The 26,059-nt window shown below is 38.8% G+C and overlaps 1 protein-coding gene across 1 annotated transcript; it reads right to left on the reverse strand.

Moving 5' to 3' along the window:
• Nucleotides 1-1,706: 1,706 nt before the first annotated feature.
• Nucleotides 1,707-24,898, reverse strand: dapk2b (death-associated protein kinase 2b). Its single transcript, XM_066669260.1, has 12 exons — nt 24,790-24,898; nt 23,734-23,916; nt 11,772-11,993; nt 9,659-9,797; nt 8,059-8,188; nt 7,830-7,878; nt 7,704-7,730; nt 7,183-7,335; nt 6,805-6,850; nt 4,390-4,479; nt 4,126-4,185; nt 1,707-3,611 (listed from the first exon to the last, which is right to left on the reverse strand). Exons 2-12 carry the CDS (start codon nt 23,808-23,810, stop codon nt 3,486-3,488), a joined length of 1,119 nt encoding a protein of 372 aa, XP_066525357.1. The 5' UTR covers nt 23,811-23,916; nt 24,790-24,898; the 3' UTR covers nt 1,707-3,485.
• Nucleotides 24,899-26,059: the final 1,161 nt, after the last annotated feature.

Raw genomic sequence — 26,059 nt, forward strand, 5'->3', positions numbered from 1 at the left:
AAAAAAAAAGGTAACAAAGAAAGCCACCTTTACACCCTGGCAGCAGCAAGAGATATCGTAACAGTGATCCACCCACAGCGTGAACTGTGATCCTACTCATAGTGTTAGTAATGGCTGCATTCTAAGCTTGATGAATCACTCTTTTACAAGCAGCCATAGCCTCTCCTCCAATTTCACTCCATGTTTGTTCAAGTCCCCCAGGGACCTAAGGGTTTACATCACAAGCTTGAAAGACACCCATCATCATCTACTATTTCAGCACTATTAAAGTATGACATTGTTGACCCTTAGGTCTAAATGCACTAACATGGCCTATGATCTGAGACCAGTTTGCAGGGTTTGGTCTGGATACGGTTAGGACCTAGTGATGAAAAACTTGTTCCAGATTATCCAAAAATGGCCTTTTTTGTGCTCAGAATGTCAGATGAATGAATGTAAGCTGCCAGCGGTCATCAGTACTGCTATTTCCTCTTCCCCTGACGAAACCAGAGGAAGTTAAAAGGCAAAATGTGCAACTCTGAGTCTGCAGAAAGTCTGTGTAGATCAACAAATGCTTTAGCAGGAGGCAATAGACATTGACGTCAGTTCAGTGTGTCTTTTATTTGTTTGTTTGTGTGTGCATCGAAGATGGTAGTTCATGTGTTCAAAACACCCCCCAACACACACATTAATATTTGTGATGTAAGGTTTCATTTACTATCAGAAAGCACTCTTTATTTATATAATTTGCTATAAAAATGGCCAATACATACAAGATCATTTTTTTAGGAGATATTGAGGAGATTAAAAAGTTCCCTTGCACAGGAAAAGTCAACAGAAAAAAATGTAATAAGAAAATCCTCTAATAAAAAAAAAATGTGATCTGGCCAAAACAAAAAATTGATCATCAATAGGAGAACATCAAGCTCCACTTTTGTTTTATATCTGTAAGAATTCACAAGTCGTTCTGTCCAACTTTGCACTGGGAAGGCACCGGAGTGTAAGGGGTCTGAATAGAACCTGTAGCTGTCTCAAGAAAGTCTTTGTCGATAAATGAAAAAAGGAAGACAATGTGCCTAACACACACACACACACACACACACAATCTTGTCTCCTTGCACACACATTAGTTTTACAAGAGGGGAACCAGTTATACTGGCCTTACAGCATCTTATCTCTGCGAATTCCATCAGTACAGCCACCTAACATTTTAAATGTATCAATTTAACATTTAGTCTTTGTTTAGCATCTCAGGCTTTGTGGCACAGTATCACAGAGTAGCAATACAGTTAGTTTCTCTGTGTATTAGTGTAGACCATGGGCTGGGACAACGGGCCAATGTGCTAATGATCACAATGAAACAAATAAAAGGATTTAAGCACCTTGTGCGTAAGGGGATTATTAAAATATGTGGGACAAGAGTCTGGAACTGAAATGTACTTTATTAGAGGACCTGTGGGCCAAATTCAGTCATTGGGGTAAAACTATTAAACATGTCTGATTCTACTGCCCATTGTGAGCCAGTGTCATTTCAGCTGCACTGGCAGCAATGCTGAGGTGTTATTAAGGCATCTTCAGTTACATGACATTTAAAAGGATTTAGCAAAGGTTGTTTAACTTCTCATCTCTGGAAATGAAATGAACAAAGGCAAAGGTACTTCTCCATATCTGATGCACTGTTCCACTGCCCTACATTTATTCACAGTCAATAGTTTTTTGGTTGAGGTCAAGTTTTGTCTGCAATTGCTTTCAGCTTAAATGATCCTGAACAACACAGCTCTTGTGAGAAGGCTTGGCTGCCTGATGAAAGGAACAGAAATCACAATCCAAAGATGATGGCAGAGAACCACTGACGGTGGTTGTAAACGACGTAAAAGCATTATTTTATTTATTTTTCTTTACATATAAACATACATCATCAGCAACTTGCTTTATACTGCATCCATGTTGGCTCCCTTACACACTGAGAAACCATTCCAGGAGATAAACAAGAAATAAATATATTAAACATTTATTTTTGTTTGTCTGTTTGTACAAAACTGGGCAGTTGCCTTAGAGACACAGCCCTTAGACAACTCAGTTAGTTATTACTTCAAATACATTTTATGCAGAAACAAAAAATACAAAACCACCGTATTGGTCAGGAAAGAGCTACAGTAAACATTACCATGCACTGGCCATTTAAATATGTTTACAAATAAAAGGGAACCTCGGAAATAAGCTGAAAACAAAATAGCTCTGGAAAAAAAATGTCACCCAGCTTTAAAGACTTTTTTATAGACAAGGTGACAAACCTCAACAACATTCTCTAAAACTGAAACAGACAATGCTACCTAATACAGTGGAGAAAACCATGCCTTCAACACATCGTCAAACCTATTCCACGGAATTCAGATACTGTTATAAAGAAGAGGTGTGTCAAACGTCTCATCTAATGTATCTAACTGTGTCATTAATAAAATTATCAGGCACTGAGTTTTTTTTTTTCTTGGTGGCTGTTTTCCTTTTGTGCAATTGTGATATTGTGCTTTGTCTGTAAAAACACAGCACCTTAGAATGGCATTTAAAATGATAAATCTTGATAAGTTGAGGTTTACTCCACTAATCATACGACACTAAGGTGTAGGCCAGTATATCAGTGTATCAAAAATCACTAAAACCAGAAGTGTGATGTGGCTTTATTTTGCCTCCTAAAATGTGTGAGGTAGAATAACGTTGCCCTGATTTAAAAAATTATTGATGACACATTTTCTTAAAAAAATAAAGAATAGTCTTAATATGGCCACTGGTTTTGTCTTGGTTCACACACCTGGCTTGCTGACCTATAATTTTAAAATGTGACAGAAAATAAAATGTATTGTGCAATTCCCTGTAATTTCAAATGAACTCATCTCTAGGTTAGTTTCTAAAAACGTGAAACAATAGAGAACTTCTGGGAACTCCTTCTGAGAACTTGTAAGACAAAAAATCCACAACTAATTAATGACATGTAAATTACCTTTCCAGTAATGTGTACAGTCCCATTGGTTAAACTGGTGAGTTTATAAAGAGCGTATATGTATATATATAGTGAAACATGCAAAATATCATGGCACATAGTAAGACAACAGGCACTTTTATAGACAGTAGACTGCAGAGCCACAGAGTTCAGACAGACAGATACTTTCTATGTTTAACATTGCACTCTCAGACTTTAGAAGCACACAATTATAAATCCTTTCTCTCCTTTCCCATTTTGTGCACAGCTTTAAAAACACACTATTGTAATACCTGGCTCTTATTGCATCGCTTTTCTTGACGCAGTTATTTGACAAACAACTGTATGTATGAGTGCGGCTGAGGCTATGTACATTAGTCATGACTCAGCCCCTCTTATAAAACACTTTTCTTTAAAGGGCGTGTGCCACTGAATGGCACAACTTGGACTGTTGTTCACCAGTGTGGGTTTTTTTCCAGACTGATGTCTCATTGCTTACAGAAGACCCATCGATTTATGTAAAGGACCTTCAGGAGGTGCTGCTCCTCTTCCTGGTCCTGGGTCTCCTCAGGATGACCTCCTCCTCCTGGTCACTCTCACAGTCCCTCTCAAACATGGCCACTGTGCGCTCCACATAGCCCCCCTTAGGCTTGTCCTGTTACATACAACAGACATAATCAGAAGCCATCCATTCCTGTGGCATCTATGATAAATACAAATTAAATGTTTAACAAATAAACAAAATTAGAATTTCATATTTCAGCAAAACGTTTCAAACCTGGACATAGAATGTCTGTTTTCAATAATGACCATAAATAGTACTTTATACTATTACTCTACTATAAATACTAATGCCACCATTCATTCAGTCATTCATTCATTATCAGTAACCGCTTATCCAGTTCCGGGGCCTACCAGAGAAATATAAAAATGTAAAAAAAAAAAAAATGCTGTTTGAGAATATTTTTGAAGGCCCATATAAAATAAAATAAAAATACCACAGATGTGAAGGCTATCTGCACCATTTACTGTAAACAGGATATACCACCATTTGACCTGACTCGGGTAAAATGTCATGGCACTCTGTAAACAGGAGACCGACTTAAATCAGGAAAATCCCTGCAGTGGAGAAAGGTCTGGCAAAGAGAAGGAAAATTAAAAGAACTTACTTGTGGCTTCTTCATCATGCGCGTCAAATGGTTGCAGAGAGCTACAATCCTGAAGGAGAACTATTAAAAGGAACAACAAAACGTATAATAAGGTAGTGGATGACAAATATGCGATGTAGCACATGGTTGTTTCTTAAGTGTGTAAAAATAAATCATAAACACAGCTATACCCCACATTCAAAGGTTCTTCACCACACGCTCAGTGACCATGTCATAACAAAAGACAGATTCTTCAAGACTGCAAGACAAGATTCAAAACATTACCTTCCATCTCCGCCGAGCATACTGCCTCCTGAAGTTTTCAATGTTGACCACTGACTGCCTGCGCACCAGAGCTTGTCTAGGGTTCAAAGGCTAAAAAGAAAAGCACACAACAAAAAATGGAAAAACTGCAGTGTAACAGCCACAATTTACAACCAACAGCACTATCACAAAATGTAGCTTCTACATTAAATCTACTTTATATGATGTTGGCTATACTCCAGCAGCTATCAACACAGAATAAATTCTACAAATCCAGCTTACGATATACGCTACTCCCAAAATTAAAGTATTCATTTTTTTTATTTCATGTGTTCACAGAAATACCACAAGCAGTGAAACAACCTGGATCAGGTCGTTAGTAAATTATCCTTATTCCAGGGCAGAAAGAAATTAAATCAATGTTCATATCAAACAATGCTATAAAATAAAGGAAACATCCAAGTGCTTAAAATGCAAGCTCACAACAACAGTTACATGTCAGGTAATTGCATTGGAATGAATAAATTAAAGCTTTTTATTTAATAATACATGAAATTATGTTGACATTTGTAAGAAAGAAAGAAAATAAAGTCAAGGAAAAAGCAACCTCTATCTCTAAAACTCACTCAAGTGATTATTTTAAACAATTAGCAATTATTCCAATACCACAGAAAATGTTTACCCAGGTTACCTTTGTTGTTCACCTATGAAATGTATTCCAACTACATACTTCCCACTGAGTATTCTGCTGTGGCTATTATTTATCTGTGTATTAATGATATATTACAACTAATGACATTAACCATTTTAAAAGGTGCTTCTAAAGCCTAAGCCAGAGTTTTTTTTAAATACGCCATATATTACAAATATTAATCTAATAATTAACAACAATACTGCAAGTCCAAACCCATTTGCTTTTAAACAGTGCCTAATTAACATATTGCACTTTAAAAAAAAAAGTGGCTTATTCAGACCTGTGAGTGCAAAAGCTTGCCTTTTAATAAAACCGTAAAACAATTCTTCATACATGCATTGACCTTCATAAAGTGTTCAGGAAATAAATTAAGAATTGCGAAAAATAAATTGCATGGAAATGCATGCAAACCTCCTGAAGACCTTCATCAGTCAGACTCAGAGTTGCTCTGTGTCTGCGAGCTGCAGCACGGCTCTGCTCCACAGGCCCTGCTCAGCAGCTCTTTTAAAGTCTCATTGACCTCATTATTGAGGACAGGTGTGGAGCAACGTGTTCCGTTCTCCACTTCTCTCTTTATGGAGCCCACTACTTCCTGTAGCCAGAGCAGCTCTGTGTCCAGCTCCTCCCTTAGGCAGTTCAGGCGAGCCTGTCGCTTCAGATAGTGGTCACTAATGCTGTCCAGACTAGCATTTGTCACCCTCAGATCCTCCTTGATCCTCCTTCTCAGTTCCTCAACGTTCCTAAGTTCATAACGGACCTGTGAGATCCCCTGATGCACACACTCTCTCTCTTCTTTGTACCATGCCTCCTTCTCATTATAGACAAAGAGAAGAGCTTCAATGTCTTCATGAATGGACTCTCGTGTATCAGCTACCTCCTTCAGGCCAGTCTCCATGAGTGAGATCTCCTGCACCACTTGGGCAAAGCGCTCAAAGCTGTTGTAGGTGTTGTTAGGTGAAATGCTGAAATGAGACTGGATCGTGTACTCTTTCAAACGTTTGGTCTTCAGCGGACATGGTTCACTCTTTCTCTGGGTTTTGGGGGCTGAGCAGCTGCCTTCCATATTCTCGTAGGACTTTAGACATAAGAACCAAATGGAAAATGAATAAGAGGACAGCTTGTGCATTTGGTCAGTCACAGCACTCATTTTCATTAACATGCTGGGAATTGCAGTGTGGGGTAAGGATGCAAACACAGAAAAGAGTTAAAGGTGCACCGTCTTCAGTCCATTCCATTAATGGGTAGGCTTACCTAACACTGAGGAGCTTTGAAGTTGCAAAATATCATGTTTATGCAGATGACTGGTAGCTCTCCAACAAGATAATCTTCATGTGGCATATGCAATATTATTGAATCGCTTTACTTGACTCTTAGAGTAAAAATGATGCTGGTACTTGAGGTGAGTTCATTGATGCATGCCCTTCTTGTAATATCAACAATAGAAGTTGTAGTGTTTTAGATATCCCAAGATGCATGTAATCACAAATTGTGAGGTTATTTCACACAAAGCAAAACATTACCTTATCTGACTCTGTTAAGCCACATAAGCACAATTTCTGTAGACTCCTGTTTCATCGTCTTGATGTTATACAGAATTTCACAAACAGATCCGTATACAGTGGCATGTTGCAGCAGTCAGGCACCACCAAGTGAGTACACTTTCTTACGAAGGCACTAATACCAAACCACACAGGCACTGCACACATACATGCTGTCACATGCATAGTCATCCAGATGGTTACCTTTATCCATGGGTGGTTAAGAGCACCTTCTATTGTTAGCCTCCTTCTGTAGAGTAAACAAAAAAGGGGAATGTCATTGAGAAGCACAAGGGCAAGAACATACAGAACAATCCTCCATCTCTAGTACAATCCTCTCAAGTTCTTACACATATTTCCTGAAGGCAATTTTAAATGTAAATCAAATAGTACATTCCCTCCACACATAATCTCCTGGCTGATGATGTAACAATAACATGTCTCAGCCCATCCTCAAAACATAAGAGAATTCTGAAGTCTGAAATTTAGTATTAGCCTCTCTAATGGTTCGCTTTTCTACATGTTGACATGGAAGGGCTTTGACCTTGTTTTTCACTGTACTGTGTTTATTAGATGTCCTACCTTGGGTCTTTAGTCAGCAGCTGTCTGATGAAGCTCTTAGCTAGTTCACTGGTGCTGCCGAAGAATTCCTCATCAAACTCATAGTTCACTGCAGAAATGTTTGCCATAGTGTCCTGTTTAGACTCGCCCAGAAATGGGGAAGCACCACTCAGTCTGAAAGGTGAAAACAAAACCAAGGTGGTGTAGACTTTAGAGCTAGGTTTATTAGAACTTAAATGTTTGCTCTGTTTTAAACGTTTTTTCGCAATTGCAGTAACATGAGACATTTTTACCCTTCGATTTCTACAAATTACCCTACTTGGCAGCTTTGTTTTTAAGAAGTACATCCAACTGTTTTCTCCAGAATAGCAGATTTACCTATGTGTAGTACTCTAGGAAATCAGGTTATAAAATGCAAGCTGAGGGATTAACAGAGTGGAAATCCAATGGAGTCTATGTGTAGAAATAATCTGGGTCTGATACACCAGCCCACAGAAATAACACCTGAAAGTGAGAATCCACATTCCCAGGTTCACACTTACAGGATGTATGTGATGACTCCAATGCTCCTGTAAAGAGGCAGGACAAGGAGAGAACACAAAATTAAGCCATGTATTTACACTGGCAACTTGCAAAGCATAAAGTGCCAACATATTAAAAGTACTTACCACATGTCCGAGGCTAATCCTAGAGGTTCATAGTTGACTATCTCTGGAGCTGAAAATAGGACATTACCAGAGAGATACTTCAAATAACACAATAATGCTAGATGCACTACATATGGCATAGAGTTTCAGCTCTGGATGATACAGAAGGTGATTCACTGTAAATGTCCATGGAGTGATACATATTGTACCGCGTAATTTAAAAAGTAGGACTGACTTTCTTCTGACTTACCCACAAATTCTGGTGTTCCAAAAATATTTTTGAACTCCACACCATCTTCGATTTTATGTGCCAAGCCAAAATCAATAATTTTGATCCGTGGCTGTGGGACATTGTTATCCAGCAGCATAATGTTCTCAGGCTGAAATACAAGGAGAAGAGATATTAAACAAAATAGGCAAAATAATCTATGCAAGATTGCTAGACATTAAAAAGTTGTACTTCAAATGGACATTTTTGAAGATCATTAACAACTAAATATAGACTACTTCTACATATGGTCGCTTTACTGAACTATGTCAGTATTTTGGACTACATCAGGTTTTTATTGGAAAAAGAGTCTGTGCCCTAAGAATCTGTATACCAGGATGATGATGCTCTGTCTGGTGCTAAATATGCTTAGAAACACTTATGGAGTGGGAAAGCAGAGAAATGAGATTGAGAGGAGGCGCAGCACTTAGAAAAACAGGATGGAGATTATCAGGCAGAGCAGCGTGGGTGACATCCCTCTTCATGTGTGTCTGATAACCTTGCAGTGTCTGAATGCTTGGACACAGGCCAGACAACACAATGTGCACGTGTGAACGTGAGTCCAAACAGACAAACACGCTGTGCTGTTGTTTAGGCAATGTATATGATGCTTGCTTTCTCCGTTTTATATTACTGATGTATGCGCCTTTAAAATAGCCTCTGCAAAAAATTATTTCTTTAGGGCCCGAATACAGGTACGTTAGTGCTCTATGCAAATCCTAAGCTACAGGTGTTGCTATGCAACAGAGTGCACAGCAGGACAGATCTTCTAAAAAGGCCAAAGCAGGAACGATCAGCTGCCATAGCAACAATTCTATTTCCTATTCCTCCCTTCTCCTCATAAGTATGCACAATACAGTATGTGAATGTTAAAAAAAAACTTGGCAAACATGTCAAAAAAGCAAATATACTGCAATGAAAATGTGAGATAAACTTGGACTGGTACTAAACACTAGGGTAGGCCTATCCTGGAAGGGACAATAAAGTAAAATTCTGCAGGTTATCAAGTTAGTTTATCAGGTTAGATAGATGGGTTTTGTATATAAATTATACTAGTTCTGCCTCAACAGTTAATGTATACACACATAAAATATGACATATGAATATTATGACCTGTTGAACTGATATATTTTACAAACATATCACCCCTGCCAAAAGAAAAACATACATCTATAGCAACTTTACACAAGAGGGAAAAACATTAACTTTCAATAGACATCAATGTAAAAAGACTATATTCCAAATAATTTTAAAGCCTTTCGATTTGCCCATTCATTGTGACGTTTTCGCACAATGTGAAGGACAGCTGCTGTGTTCAAACTAAAAATTGGCAAAAATTGAATTACATGTTTTTCTTTGACAGTGACAATATAAGCATAACTTAAAAATGTCATGTACAATGAACTGATCAAGCAATTAGGCAATCAATTGACAGATCAAGTCTACTGACATGGTAAGGCTATTGTGCTCTTAAAATAGAGGTAAAATACCAAAATAAACATTTGGTAGAGTTGATATAATACTGTGTACTATATAAGCCATCACAGCATCTTACAACAAGGTACAGGAACAAAGCACATACCTTTAAATCAAAATGTACAATGCATTTCGAGTGTAGGTACTTCACTCCATCAAGGATCTGTTTAATGAACTCAGTTGCTTCCTCTTCACTCAGAGATTCCTTCTGTGCCAGGAAATCAAAGAGCTCTCCTCCAGATACCCTACAAATACATTCAAAATAAACTAAACATGTTCCCAATGCTAATTCACACTTTTATATGTGAGTAGCACATTATATAACACAAAGAACACCAACACATATTTGAGTTTTCATAAACCTGTTCTCAGGATGCTTGTAGACAACTACTCACACAATGTTTCTTCAAGGGCATTGGTAGAGACTTGTCTAGATATGGTGCCTAGATATTTGAGAGCACAAAGTGTACCTTTCTGATTTTCATACTGACTTTTCATAATGACATAAGATTTAATAGCAAGTAACTCAATAATTATAATTCAAGAAAAAGTGAAGGCTTCTAAGTGAGGATGAAGGGATAAAAAAAAAGAAAAGTTTCTTGTTGTTCTTATTGTTAAAATCATAATTTTATATGCTGGGGATTAATGGACAACAGAAAAGAAAATGAGGTTAGAAAAAGGAGAAAAATAAATGTTAGGCAATGCAAGGAGTAGTGTAATCACTAAATTTGTTTATAGTGCTAGAGGGATGAAAGCAGTTTTATTAAGCAGAAATGTTGATATGTGTTTTAGGTCATGAATTTCATTACATTCGTTGGACAAAAGACATTTGAAGGAACAAATAGTTGTTTGTATGCCTTTGCAGTGTTAGCCCTTTCCACTTTTTAGTAGCACAGCTCGCTTATTCAGCCTTAGCAGTGAAGGTAAACGGTTTTTCAGAGTGTGCATTATTTAAAAAAAAAAAAAAAAGAAAGAACATAATAAACAGAAAATAATGCAATGTCTGATTAATTTATATAGAATGCATCAAACAATGTCATTTCAGACATTACAAAGTGTTTGCCACCAATTTCACATTTATGGTTCTTCATTACACTCATACTGAGGTTAAGCCTTGCATGCATTTACTGACCTGATGTTTTAATAAACTACTTCTCACTTTCTGCAAACCCAGATTAGAAGAGAAACCTATACTTCCTCTGCTACATCATGAAACTGTCTTCAACCACAGAACATATTGGTACTTCAGTCTAAGCAATATCATACTACCATTATCTCTCTGAACTTCAAAAACATTCACTCTCTTTCCAACTTCCTTTCTCTTTTTCCGTCACTGACATGATGCAAGTACAGCACCGTAACATTAGCACATCATTTCACTGGAAAAATATGTTGTGTGTCAATTGTCCAACATAGATGTTTTTGGCTTAAAGTTGTGAGCAACCGACTGTCAATGACAGTTCCTGCCTTTCACCAAAAGCCCTGATTAAATTCAGCCAACAATTGGTCCTAATTGGGTGCCCATGCTTCCCTGCACGCATTAGGGCATGAACAAATCCACAAGGCCTCACAGCAATTTCAGAGAACTCACATAACATGCAAAAGAAAAAAACAACAACTCTGTTCATCACAATTACATATTTCTAAGTTACCCAAAAATAAAATCCTGTAAAACCTTATTATTGGTTGTGATGTACCTGTTTGTCTAATGATATGTCAAAGGGTCCCATCTTTATCTCCACCCACCCCACCACAATTTGCCTGCGGCTCATGTGCACTGCTCCACGGCACTGGCAGCTTTGATTTGTGACATAGGAAAAGCTTGCTGTCTGAATCTGTGTTTTTGGAACACTGCAATTTAAAATCAGAAAAGCTCTGTAATGACTGTTCATTTCACTCTTGATGCATCTTAACACCACAAGGACATGTTAACATGCAAAATATTTTCCTTGGAGGGGTTCTTGATGATGTTCTTTAATTATCAACCAGTACTCAAAGTCTGTATAGTGTTAGCTATATGCCAGCTATAAATACAATAAATACTTGTTGTAGATTTACAGCATGTAGCACTGCCAGACAGTATTGATAACATTTAAAATTTCAGTAAAGCAGTTAGCTATTCTATACCTGTTTCGCCACAATATATGATAGATCACTCAGGACTCATGTGAAACCTGGTAATATTCCATGGATAGGATTTCCGTGTGAATGTCACTTACAGCTCCAGTACGAGCACCACATCGGTCCGATTCTCATAGATGTCATGAAGTGAGATGATGTTGGGATGCTGTAGCTGCTGAAGGATGTTCACTTCTCTCTCGATATCCTCTCGTCGCACTCCCCTTCTGCTCACTTTGCTTAATCGTTTCTTTATAAACTTGGCTGCATACTCCACACCTGTGCTCTTCTCTTTACATCTTTTCACTATGGCAAACTGTCCACTGAAAGACATAAGAAAGCCAAATTATTACAACTCACTACTGATTCTGAATGCACATGTAAAAACAGCTGAGCATGTACATAAAGTTCTCTCCTTTGATCATGTGACAAATCACAGCAGAAGGACCACAAGAAGGAAAGTGTTTTTTTTTCTGAGCTCATTATGTAATTTGTGTGTTCATTCATTCATTCATTCATTCATTCATTCATTCATTGTCTGTAACTGCTTATCCAGTTCTGGGTCATGGTGGGTTATGGTTGGGCGTTATAACGATAATACCGTATACCACGGTATTTAAAAATGTGGACGGTATCTCAAAATGAGGGCAGTATTCATGTCGTGTGTCAAATTTCTGTTCTGCCTTTAAAAGTCAACTAAAATTGTCATGTGCTTTTAAGAGATCCACAGGGAGGGGGCGCTGTGGGACCTCAATGACTGCTGATTTCACAGACTGTAAAATGGTGAAAAACACAAGCCTAGCCCACTGTAAGTTGTTGTGAGTTAAGCGCTGACTTTGGGTTAAAGGAGAGAGGAAGAAAGCTGGAAACACAAAATATTCAGAAAATCCTTCACTCGACTTTATGCTCACAGGTATATGGTTTTATTTTCTAAATATGTGTGTTTTGAGCCTCAATTCACCGAATAATCTGCTGTGATGTGCTAAACCACAAGTGCCTGTTAGCACTAGCTGTGCTTTTAAACAGTGTAGACTGCCTTTTTTTTTTGCTTATTTTCGAACTTTTCTTTTCCTTCAGCACCCATTGCTGAAATTTGCTCTCTCAGAAATGGGTTTTTATCATCAACAAGTGTGTCGGTGTGCGCTGTGTGCGTGCATGTGCGTGTTTAGCTAAATTCACTCGAAATGTGCTCACAGATATAAGGCTCAGCACAGCCTGCCAGAGCAGCCCCTCCCCATGGTAATAATTTATACTGCGATTATATTTTGAGAAGGTACAACGGTATGAAAAATATGTCCCTACTATCTGGAATCACTGGACGCAAGGAGGGAACACACCCTGGAGGGGCATGAGTCCTTGACAGGGCGACACACATTCACTCACACCTATGGACACTTTTGAGTCACCAATCCACCTACCAATGTGTGTTTTTGGACTGTGGGAGGAAAATGGGAAACCCACGCAGACACGGGGATAACACACGAAACTCCTCACAGACAGTCACCTGGAGCAGGACTGGAACCCACAACCTCCAGGCACCTGGAGCTGTGTGACACTGACACTATCTGTTGTGTCACCATGCTGGTGTGTGCGTGTTTATTTATCTATTTTTTATTCAAGTATTATTTTGTCTGTTGTATTTTCCCCGCATCTAATTAATAATTGATTAGTCACCGAAGTAAAAAGTCAAAGAGATATTAATTACAATATAACATAGAAGTTGGATTGCAGATATTCTCTCAGTGACACCACCAAATTGGGAACAAAACACCTCCCACACAATGAGAATTTAGAAGGAAATCCTTCAGATGGCCACCCTGACATGAGAGCTATGGAGTAGGAAGAATGAACACACACACACACACACACACACACAAGTAGAGAAATGCCTTCCTCCCACTGAATTTACTACTGAGCCAGGCTTTCTGGTCTTGCTTCCTCCTACATTCTTACAAAACAGCTTCCTAAGTGTTCAACATTATCTGTCTAGAGTAAACAAAAAGTTTTAAATTCCTGTTGGTAAATTTGATACCACCATTTAAACAGGCACATGAGAGCTCAAGAATGACATTCTTTTCTGATACATGCTGTATCAAGTTATACAGACATGAGCCTTAGGGGGATCACACTGCATTCTTTGAAGGGTTGAAAAAGGAGCGGAGAACCGCTTTTTATCTCGAGTGCTCAACATTTTCTGAGAGGGAACTCTGGCTGTGTTTCTCTCTGTATACAAACAACAATGCACTGTAAATATCAAGGAGATTATTGTTCGCATATAACATATTATACCATATTTGCATATACCAATGTTTAATGTTGTCTGACAGAAATATAATTTTATGTATCATGACAACTTCAATGTGTACTTGCTGGCTGCAACCACAGACATCCCTACTACAATTTATCTGCCTGGTCAAAACAGAAGAAAGCAGACAAATGGACATTTCAACATATTGCCAGCTAACACTGTCTAGAAAACACATCACAAAAACATGAAATTAAAATATCGGTACAAAAGGCCTACTAATAACGTGTTTTACTGTCACTAACCTCAAATAATCATTACAGGTAATTCATTAATAAGTACAGTTGTATAACAGGTAGTCACTGTCACACAGCTCGAGGGTGCAGGGGATGTGGGTTCCTGCCCCACCTAGTGTGACTTTCTGTAAGGAATTTTAGGTGTTCTCCTTTGTGAGTTTCCTCCCGCAATCCAAAAACACCCACTGGTCACTGGATTGGCCAGTAACCAGTGTCCATAGTTATGAGTATGTGAGTGAATGTGTGAGTGTGTAGTGCCATGTGACACACTCATCCAGTGTATGTCCCTGTCCTGCACCCTGTGTTTCTAGGCTCTCGATCCACCACAAACCTGAACTGGATAATTGTTCTCAGACAATGAATGGATGAATAAATAAATACTAGGCATCCAACCCAAAAAGGTGAATGTGTATGTAGTGCAGCAAAATATAAGCACTACAGACAGAGAGGGCCAATGTACTAATACTTCATGCCACACATTTCCCTATCATTACACATTCTTCCAGTAAGTTCCTCTGCTCACAGCTGTTCCATGTCCTTTTCAGGGATGCCAATAACTGAACAATGAACAAGGTGAATATACAGGGAATGTCTCTCTGTCTCTGAGACAAATTTTGCATATGATCCCGTCACTGCAGTTATGTGGAGGATGCATCACCACAGGACTTAGTGGGGAGGGCCTGAAAAGGAAACTGTTTCAGAGCTGACTAAGCAGGGCTGTGTCTGATGCTCTAGCTCATCTGTTATCTTCCTTCCATATCAGTCTGGCCCATTTACTCAGAGCAAAACCAGTACTCACTCCAGATGGCCAGCTCAGGAGTGGAGATAGCACAGAGGTACAGAGCGATTGAGAGACATAAAGTGGGCTTATGTGTCCTGCCTGAGATGTGTTAGAGGAAGAAAGATTCCGTCTAGCCCATTATAGAGGAATCAAAGACATTTGCTGACAAAATGCTACCGACAAGCTAGGGCTAACCTAGCAAGCACAAAGAGGTATCAAGCTCTCTGTCTATCACCTGTTTATTCATTAATTTGATCATCTATCCATATGTTCAAAGCTTTTCATAACATATTACCATACATAAGCTGGATATTATTTTTATTGTACAAGTAATGTAAGGTTTTTACATGGCATTCACATTCCGGGTTCACGTATGTCCCTCTGCTGAAATTATTGTGTATAGGTCTGGTTTAGTGGTGTAACTCACTGGGAAGGTGAGACCAAGGGATGTCAGTCACATGCATTGAGTAGAATATTAAGACTATGCCCAAACAGTTTTTTGTTTTTTTTTTCTTTAAATTTTTGCTATTTGATATAGACGTTTAATATAAATCCCAATTTAACTATCATTCAAAGACTTTTACGCTGTGTTCTTTGGAAATATTATTTTCAGATTTGTAGCTACAGAATATTCCAGTATGCACTGAACTATTGTTCAGAGGTACAGACTATCCTTCCAACTGTATTTTCACCACTTATTTTATTAGCATGCCATTGCCATATTTGAGAGTCCAACAGACTGTGGCACAGTGGATTAACACAGGGAACAGATGATTAGGAGATGATTATGGTCAGTTATTTCCTGTGTTTGACATGGGGCCCCACTGAGAGGTCTTCCTAAGACTGTGATAGGCTGCCTGGCTCTGTGCACTCATCAGGGCAACTGGGTTAATTTTAAACCAGACACTACCCCACTCCACTCTCACCTGCCAGCCCTGTTTTGGGTTCTGGAGTGTGAAGGGAAAAGAGAAAAATTCTGAAGTCAACGAAGGGGTATGTTCCCTGACAGACATTCTAGTACACTTCCAGTAAACATTGCCTGTGTTTCTGTGGGAAAATCCCATTTTGATGTTACCAGTCACATAAAATATGTAAAAACTGCTCTGTGTGGTGAAGGCCTGAAGGCCTAGTTATAGCACAGGAAGAATGCTGTGTCTGCTAAAGTAAAGAACCTAAACACAATAAAGGAAATGATGCCAGAACCAGATAAGAGCATTAAACATTCTGAGAGCTCTACCCAGGGTCCCTCTATGTCCCTATAGTACACATAGAGTAAAGATAAATAGGTAAAACTCACACAGCCATACACAGCACATCAAACCCAAGAGGCTTGGCTGGAATGTGCAGCCTTAGGGCTGGCTTTCTCTCATAAAGTCTTGGGACCAAATTAACTTGGGGGGGGTCAGAATGAGTGAACATCTCAAATTTTCTTTAAATCTATTACATCTACAATTCTACCCCAGAGACACACAACCAAATATTCTGCCATCTGGACTGCTTTACAGCAACAACACTGAACAAATAGCTCACACATCTGATTTTTTGACAAAGGGGGAAAATAAGAGAGTTTTCAAACTGCATAAAAAGATCCTCAAGAGAGTACGGTCAAAGAAAACCTTTATCTTTTCAGCTTTTACTGAGAAAAGTTACTGAGGTGAAAAGCATAACCCATAATAAAAGGCCAACAGGGTACCCTCAATACATTTAATGTAAATCGCGCACCAAACTGCCCTCGACATTAAAGCCTTCTCCCCTTCCTAAGGCAGTCTTTGTTGGATGTATGGCTTACAGGGAGGCTGAGGTTCCCATAGCAGGCTTTTTGGCTGACATTGCTGTAAGCTCGCCAACAGCTTTGACAACTCTTGGTCTCACTGGACTTTCCACTCCCAACAGCTGTTGGTTATTAGCCTTGCTGAGGCCTTGGCTAGCTGTGTTCTTGAGTGGCGCCAACACAATATTCATATTCATGACTCAACAATAGTCTAAAGGAATATTTTGACACTTTTTATTATTGCAGGACCCATTTACTTTCATCATCATAATAATACAGGCATGAAGAATTTTCAGAGGAGCTACAAATTTAATAGGGGACTAGATGAAGGCTGGTTAATTTGGCAATAATACGACATCATTATACTTTAAGACACAGTTTATGATTCAAAATATTTAGTTTTATAAAGTTTGTGAACGTTGCTTTTCACAAAGGCAATGAAAACTATTTGCAAAACATAATTTAAGAAGGAATAGGATTAAAAACCATATACAGTGTATTACATACACTGAAAAAATATACTGTGACACAAAAATTTAAAATTTATATGGTTTATATGACTCACATGATTCACTCATACCACTAGAACACTACAACCACATCAGTGTCACTGCAGTGCTGAGAATGATTCACCACCCAAATAACACCTGCTCTGTAGGTCCTGATCATTGAAGAACAGTGAGAAAAGAGGCTAACAACGTATGCAGAGAAGCAGATGCACTAGAAATGTAGAATCCTAAAAGGATTGGTCATTTACAAACACACACACACACACACACACAAATAACACATATATAATTGCTCAGTAGTTTATTATAAGTACATTATAAGAGAATTATGACAGTATGATGAGCATGTAACAATATCATGTATCATACTGCATAGTATTGACTAACATCTCAGCATATTGTAATGTATCATATTTTACTTTTGTATCATGACATGTATGGTAGCTTGTAGCACGTGTTAGCTTTGCTATAGCATATTACATATTAGCTGGTGGGGTACACTGGTACAGTGTCAAATCATTACTAATCAAAATATTTGTTTCTAATATTGTACTTTAATAAGGTTGCCTTCTTTTTGGGCAGCCTTGGTCTAATGTTTAGAGGACAGGGATTGGTACCGGAAGGTTGCCGGTTCAGTCCCCAGCACCAGCAGCAACATCCACGGCCGAAGTGCCCTTGAGCAAAGCACTGAACCCCCAAACGCTGCCCGCCACTCTGGGTGTGTGTTCACAGCCCCTAGTGCACTAGTGTGTGTTCACTGCCACAGATATAATGTATGTTTTACAATGACAAATAATTGCACATTATTATTAAATGGTTTAACCTAGTGGACATTTTCTGATACGCATTATTTCAAGTGAAAAATGCATCTGAAGATAATACTGTATTTTACTGAATCAATGACGAATTTGTGCAGCATTACAGGCCTAAATAAACAATGCATAGAAAAAAATCTACTAGTTTTATTATGCAGTTACAAAGTAAAAAAGGGACAAGGACCGTTTTATCATGTTGTAGCCATGTAGGTTTCAGACATCATAAATATTTGAAGGTTAGACATGGTGGATGGAGACTAAAAAATCACTTTACTTTGGTTGCCATCACTGCTGAGACACTATACTTTCCAGAGGGAGGAGGGGGACAGACAACCCACACACATCATTATCCCTCCCACGCTGATGCTCTTCACATTGCTGTGCACAGAAATCAGACTTGACTCCTTCTCATTGCCTTCTGCATCAGCTTAATATTCCACGCATTATATCTCAGCACTTCATTTCAGAATTAACTCTGAGGTTTTTCTACAAAGAAATAACACATACTAACCCTAGCCTAACCCTTCAGAGCTCACTGGTATGCAGTACAGTGGGGACATCCCAAATGTGTGGGGAAGGGACTCACAGAATGTTCTGTGAAGTCTGGACAGGGCCCGCTGCCTTTCTTTGCTATAAATAAACATATCTGTCCATCAAACCGACACAAAGATTGTCTATTACTTCATATTGATTTTCTGTACATATCAGAGAACACTTGCAGAGTGTAAGCAACTTTTTTCCAGTCAGCCTAAAATCAGGATGGCACAAATTCTTCTGACTGCAAAATTATGACAGAGCACATCATTAGGACCTAGCATTTTCCCTCCCCCTCAACAAAATATATTATGATCTTCTATTAACAAACAGGATACAGAATGCAAATTAAGAACGCCTTACTAGATCATTTTCTACTGTACTAAGCAATGCAGGTTTCTAATGCCAAACATTAAAGGTTAATGACGCTGTTCACACAATGTCACACCACAAACAGCAATATTAATATGACTGGGAAAGAGTACAAATTTACACAATTTTCCAAATATCTTTTAAAAGTCAGTCAGCAATGGTGTCTAAATTTCTCTACTTTCATGCAGTGTTGGAGATACAAGGCTAATTTTGCTAACAAATGTGAGAAGTTGAGAATTCCCCGAGTCTTTTATGTAAATGACATGTAATCTTTTCTGTACATCTGTCTCTCATACAGTCTTCAGTAAGGTTACGCAGTCTTATTGATGTTTCAAGCACAGCCACACACACTGAAAAATAAAAAAATAATCGAAACCTCACTGCGACGCAGAATACAGGAGACACGTATTTTAGATGTGTTTTTGTTATTGTTTTATAGACACATGGATGTTCAATTCAAGATTTTCATTATTTCTAGTTACGTTTTCAAATTTAAGACCAGGTCCAGAACGTCATACTGTGCTAAATCACAGAAGGGTCTAATACCCATGTGTTTGAATATTGATGTTTGTATTGAGTATTGATGTTTGATGTTTGATGAGTATTCACTGGTTCTGCTCCCATCTACCTCAATAGACTCTTAAAACTATACGTTAGCGCCCGCCCTCTCCGTTCCTCAAAGGAACGCCAACTAACACGACCAACCCCCCGTACAGGTCAGTCGAGGCTATTCTCATCTCTGGTACCACGCTGGTGGAACGAGCTTCCAAGCACTATCAGAGCAACAGAAACCCTCTCTGCATTCAAGAAATCATTGAAAACCCAGCTCTTCCGAGAGTATCTTTTGCACTGAATGTCTTTCTTTAATGCACTTATTTACTTCCTGGCATATTGCACTTAATGTAAGGTAGTTTGTATAATTTGTGCTGTAGTTCGAATGTTAGATCCTCTTTTGTAAGTCGCTTTGGATAAAAGCGTCTGCCAAATGCATAAATGTAAATGTAAATTTTTGTTTCTTAGCAATGGTAGACTTGGAGCTCCTGATTAAAATTATAAGACATAAATCTGGATACCAACATTCACAACCGATCAACTGCATTTAAAGTATGCAAAAAATTTATGTTTTTCAACACAACAAAGATTCCAGACATATATTTATAACCTTAGCTTGACAACACAAAACTCATGTAAGAACCCCTCACCCTTCAAATTGCTTGAGTAAGAACATGTGGGACATCGATATGACAAAACTTCCTTTTGGCCAGTTGCAGGAAAGATACACAACTGTTTCAAAAAAGGATAAGAAGAAATAAGAAGAACAAATAGGAATTATATCCTACAGTGTGGCCCAAGGTATGAATCCAGGACTTGATACAATTTTGAACAAGTACACAGTCTCATATCAGTGATCTGTCTTTCATATCACTTCCTCTTTGCTTAACCACAACTCTGTGAAAAAAACTATGTTGTTTTACTTTTTTCACAGTTCTGCATTTAGTAAAAAAAATTAAAAAGTACTGAGAAAACTCTTAGAGAGCTGACACTGTCTCGCTGGTGTTTAAGCAACGATATGCAAGCATCTTACTTAAAACTAATACTTTCACTTTCATGCAGGTGGCAAATTTTAATGTGTTTGTGGTATCTACACAAATGTCACTAATGTATAGCTGTTCATGAACTGCTGCAGTGATGACACGTCTTTATTTGCAATGCATGATGCAGCACGAAGTCTCTCACAGCCTACTACTAACAGACTGAGAAAAACTGAACTCAAAAGATGTCAAATACTCTGGTGGTCAGTGGAGCTTCCTTTGTGCAGAGAATAAATTAAAGCATATATCAGAAGTGATCTAACAATATAGAGAGTACTTGTGAAGCACACACTGGAAATAGATTGCACTCTATCAAGTAGACTTTGTAAAAGCCATATCGGAAGCCAGCCTCCAACCACCAGGGAAGAGTTGTGTAAGGTCTCAGTCACCCCCCTGCAGTGCTGGAGAGTGATTCATGATGTGACGTGACAGACAGCCCTCACCCACATGGAACACAATGAAATAGTGGGACATGTAGGAGTGTCTGGCTATAGAACTATTTCACCTGCCTAGATCTTTCCTTCACTTCAATTATATATTTTTGTTCCATTTTCCCCTCCTCTCACCTCTCCATTAGCAGGTAGCTGCTTGACTCTCACAGATCACAGTGGGTTTAGTGATGCCGTCAAACCACATACATACTGTTTCCTCTTTCACTTAAGTGAAATGTGTTTGTGAACAACAGCAGTAAGACATTTAACCCCACATGACAAATTGGGTTATTGTTACACATTTAAAACTTTAAAAGTGGTTCTCCACTTCAATGTTATCTAAATGTTCCCTTTTGGATGAACATTAATGCCAAAATTTGGCAATGTCTGGCAGATAATTATACACACTGCTCTCATAATGTAAATCTTCATGCATGCTGATATGAAAACAGGCTAACTCATGTCATAAAGAATAATAAGGATAGTATTTCTAAAACAGTAGCAAAACAAGACCAGACAAGTCTTGTTTTTTCAAGGTATTTGTCACGCAAGTGTCACTGGTGTTTCAGTAATAGGGAAGTCATTTATGTGGGTCCAAGAAACACATCCTTCTCATTAGATGTCGTTGAAAAAAACATTAGGCTCATAGTTAATGAACTGTGGTTCAAAAAATGGCATTAAACAGACTATTATCTGTCATGCTACATTTCATGTGACACCCAGTTTTTCCCCAAAGCCATAGGTTATATATATAAACTCATGGGGAAATTATAAATGGGATTCTATTTTTATTTTATAATTTTACATTGTAGTGTGTGAGTGAATGTGTGTTGCCCTGTGAAGGACTGTCACCCCCTCCAGGATGTGTTCCTGCCTTGTGCCCAGTGACACCCAGTAGGCTCCGTACCCACCGCAACAATGAACTGTGATTATGAACTAAGTGGTTATAGACAATTCATTCATTCATTCATTATCTGTAAGCACTTATCCAGTTCAGGGTCACGGTGGGTCCAGAGCCTACCTGGAAGCAGGAATACACCCTGGAGGGGGCGCCAGTCGTTCACAGGGCAACACAGACATTCACTCACACATTCACATCTTTGAGTCGCCAATCCACCTACCAATGTGTGTTTTTGGACTGTGGGAGGAAACCGGAGCACCCGGAGGAAACCCACGCAGACACAGGGAGAACACACCACACTCCTCACAGACAGTCACCCGGAGCGGGAATCGAACCCACAACCTCCAGGCCCCTGGAGCTGTGTGACTGCGACACTACCTGCTGCGCCACTGTGCTGCCCTGGTTATAGACAATGAATGACTTAATTAATTTTACAGGTTGAAACTGTATCATTCAGAGTGCATCAAAGTGATAGACTGAAAAGTATCCACTCCAAAAAATGTCACAGAAAATTTCTGTTGTATGAAATACATTTAACAGACACAGTGCAAAGAATCTATTAAAAAGGAAACGTCCTTCATGAATTGCAGAGTGATTAACCCTTGCAACTGCCTCACTATGATTGTGACATGAGCTCCACTGAATGATTACACCTTGCTATGCCCACTACATTTGCTAATGATTGAGCAATTAAGCCCCCAGCCCATTGTATTTATAGCTGTATTGGTTATGCTGTTTTGTAGCGTTTGTTACAGTTTCATAAGGACATGCAAGTTGCAGTCATTGTAACATAAAGTATGGAGTCTTGTCTACAAAATCATTTACTCCTAAAACATGGAAATCATTACACCCTAAAATGGCAAAAGTTGCATTCAAGTTGCAGAACCTTATCCAAAACATTTGCAGTAGGTAATTCTGGGAGTGTAGGACAGCTGTGTTACAGTAGTCTGTTAAGATGTTAACCAGTCAAACAGATGGTGGACATTCTCTTACGATAAATTCAAAACAATAACAAACATCCACCTGCTAGCCAGAGGCCATGTCTACCTAGCTGGCCTCTTCCATGGAAATAACCTCACTGTGACAAAGGAAATTGTTCCCACGTGCTGACATGTTATTTTTTTGCCTTTTTTTAAAGGTTATAATTCATGTTTAGAAAAAAGGAGCTACTTCTTGGTCACCAGTTTAGTGCAAAGTTCGAAGCACCTGAGTATAAGTCAACACCTTTCCTGAAAGCTTAAAAGCAACTACATGGTGTAATTCCACTTCCATTCTGAATGGATTTATAGCTTCCCCCTGCTGTATGTTTTTACAGTTGATGTTCATTAAATTAATAATGACAGAAGGGTCTTGCCTTTTTGGGAGGGATTTTTAGTGATGTGTTTTTACAAGAGAGAACAAAAACATTCAGAATTATGACTGCCGAACCACAAGAGGAATACAATCCACTGTAACAATAATGAGATATGACAGCTCTTATTAATGTTATTAGCTTTCTCTTTTTTGGGATTTATTGATTTTAAACTATACTCACATTCCTGTCCACAAAAATCTAGGACAACAACAACCCATCCAAAAACGTTATTGTGGAAAAGGAACAACCCTAGACAGTGTCAAATTTCTCATTTTACTTCATTTGATCAGAGATGTCACTAGAGCCTTCCCTTCTCGAGCATCAGCAAAAGTGCTGTCAGCCAGCTCGTATGAACACACACTGGCAGATCATCAAACAGACTTTCAAAAGACATGCACCCTAGCAACTTGTAGTGGTTTGACAGTTATAGGTTCTCCTATTCTCATTATTCATATTACTCACCTTCCAAGATCTTCTCCAATTTCATAAAAATCCTCCACTTTCTGTTGCTTGAACACAGCCATGCCAAGTGTCCTCATTGATGATGATTGTGTCTTGATAAAAGTTCAGCACGTAAGCAGGTCTACAGGTCCAGTGAGTATCTCTTCACGCACAGTTCTAGAGATGCTGTGTAAAGGCACAAAACTACAGAGAGCAGAGAACAGGGAAGTAATAAGAAAACAAGCACGTGTTCCAGCATGTAACTTGCATTCCAGCAAATCAGAGAGGCTGAATCCCAGGCATCACATTACTTATCTCTGAAAATACTGTCTTTTGCGAACATATTCCTTTACAAAAACACTGGCATATGGGCACGTAAAACACTTTCTTTGAAAGTAAATATTCTCAAAGCATCTGGGATGTTTCGCTTGACATTTCCCAGTGTAAAGTAATGTTTTATTAGGGGCAGGGAATATGACGTTACTGTGATAAACAATGTGCTTTTCTGGGAATACTACAGAACAACACAGGAGTTAGGGCAGTCTGGGGCACTAAGCAGGATAAAGATATCCAAACAGGATCTGTGTGGAGCTTAGTAAGGGCAGACACTCGCTCATAAACGTAGAGTGAAACTGATTTTGACCACAACAAAGTATATTCAGTTTTGTGAACAGCAGAGGACAATTTACAAAAGCCATAAACGTTTGCCTGTGAAGGAAGGAAGCATGAGGCGCTTTCCTTCCCCAACATGGACAAATACGGCAGTCTGTAAAATTTCCTCATGAAGAGATGTTTCTTCGATGTGCTGTCTATTAATTGCTTCACTCGGGATATTCATATCTTAAGAGAAAGACCCTTGCATACGCTGTAGTTTAGAGAAAAGCCCCAGCTGTTCTCACCTGTTTGCCAGAAAAGCTGATAAAGTAGTGAGTTTATACTTGTCAGGCAGTTATCACAGATGAGGGCTGTGTGCAGTGACACAGAGCTTAATACATATACGATATTTAGTTCCAGAAAACCGCAAGAAGAACTTCAGACTCCTCAGATTCACTTTTTCTTCAATGAGAGTGGTCTTACCTTCTCGCGCTGTGTGTAATAACGCGTCTTTATCCGCGCCGTGTGGAGCTCAGGTGAAGTTTTTGTCTCTCAGTTCATTTGGACTGAGCTCGCGCCGCTCGCTCCTCACTGACTGCTGAACACTGCCGAAGGCGCGCGCTGGTGTTGTCCGCTCGTGCGCCTCCTGCTGGAGCGCTCGAGCTCTTCACCTGCTCCACATTCAGCAGCACAGCACCTGCTCCACCGCGACTGCCCTCGAAGAGGAGACGCTAACTGCTGCTGCGGTCCCCTGGAAGACTTGGGATTTTGGGACTCCAAAACATAGCCCTACCATGTGTATTATATGAACGTGTGTACTTACAGATAATCTGTAAACTTACAATAATATCTGTTCTTAGTCTGATTTACCAAACAAACATGTACACTTGACAATGAATGCAAATATATATGTAGAAAACCGTTCTTGTTAAGTGCGTTTATCACCACAGAAGTGTAAAAGTAAGCAGGCATTTTTCTTCATCATACTTTATCTGTGAAATATAAATATGCAGAGAATTTTTAACAATTATTTTTGAAGAAGTATGTGTATTTAGTGCTGCGACAAATAATTGCAGGATATTTTTAGCCCAATTACATAAATATCATCTAGGCCCATATTCCCAGCGTCTTTCACAACGTATTTGTCTCACTGGCTCATGGATCAAAATATGGCACTATAAAATAAGTACTTTATTCTTCCAATATCCTGAAGCGTTTTATAGGCAGTATGGATTAATTACCTTTTAAATTGTAATGTACAAGGTATTTAAAATATATTGAATTGAGTAAGTGAAAAAACATTGCCACCTGCAGGTGAAACGAGACACTGCAGTGCAGTAACTGTTAAATGCTCTATCCAGTGAAGGTAACTTTTTTTTTTTACTTTTGTTAGCGTGTATTAAAGATGAATCAAGTGTAAAATAAGCAGTCAGCACCACGGCTGAGCATTTCCATTTTGAAACGGCAGTGTTCAAAAGTCAGTATCAATCTGACCATTTCGGATAGCCAGGGTTTCTTACATGACAATACTATCATCCCAAAATAAAATTGCAGGGTGGGGCTTTCGAGCTACTAGGGAGTAGCAAAAGGGTAAGTGGTCATAGAGGCAGAGATTAATTGCATATTCACAGATCCATGCATACTAAATGAAGGAACAATATCTAGGGGCTTAACCCCACCCAAAAAAATCTCTATATTAAAAACAAAATTGAAAACCAGAGAAATCCCCAAACTCTGTGACCCAGTCAATTCC

This window comes from Hoplias malabaricus, chromosome 4, assembly GCF_029633855.1.
Source record: "Hoplias malabaricus isolate fHopMal1 chromosome 4, fHopMal1.hap1, whole genome shotgun sequence".
Lineage (NCBI taxonomy): Eukaryota > Metazoa > Chordata > Actinopteri > Characiformes > Erythrinidae > Hoplias > Hoplias malabaricus.

Bases quoted from the DNA above. Each gene is read 5' to 3' on its own strand.
- dapk2b (XM_066669260.1), bottom strand. From the start codon at position 23,810: ATGAGGACACTTGGCATGGCTGTGTTCAAGCAACAGAAAGTGGAGGAT. The intron at 7,731-7,829 runs GTAAGTACTTTT...GCCTCTTTACAG, and splicing joins GGATTAGCCTCGGACATGTG to GAGCATTGGAGTCATCACAT. The intron at 3,612-4,125 runs GTAAGTTCTTTT...TGTATGTAACAG, and splicing joins GCATGATGAAGAAGCCACAA to GACAAGCCTAAGGGGGGCTA.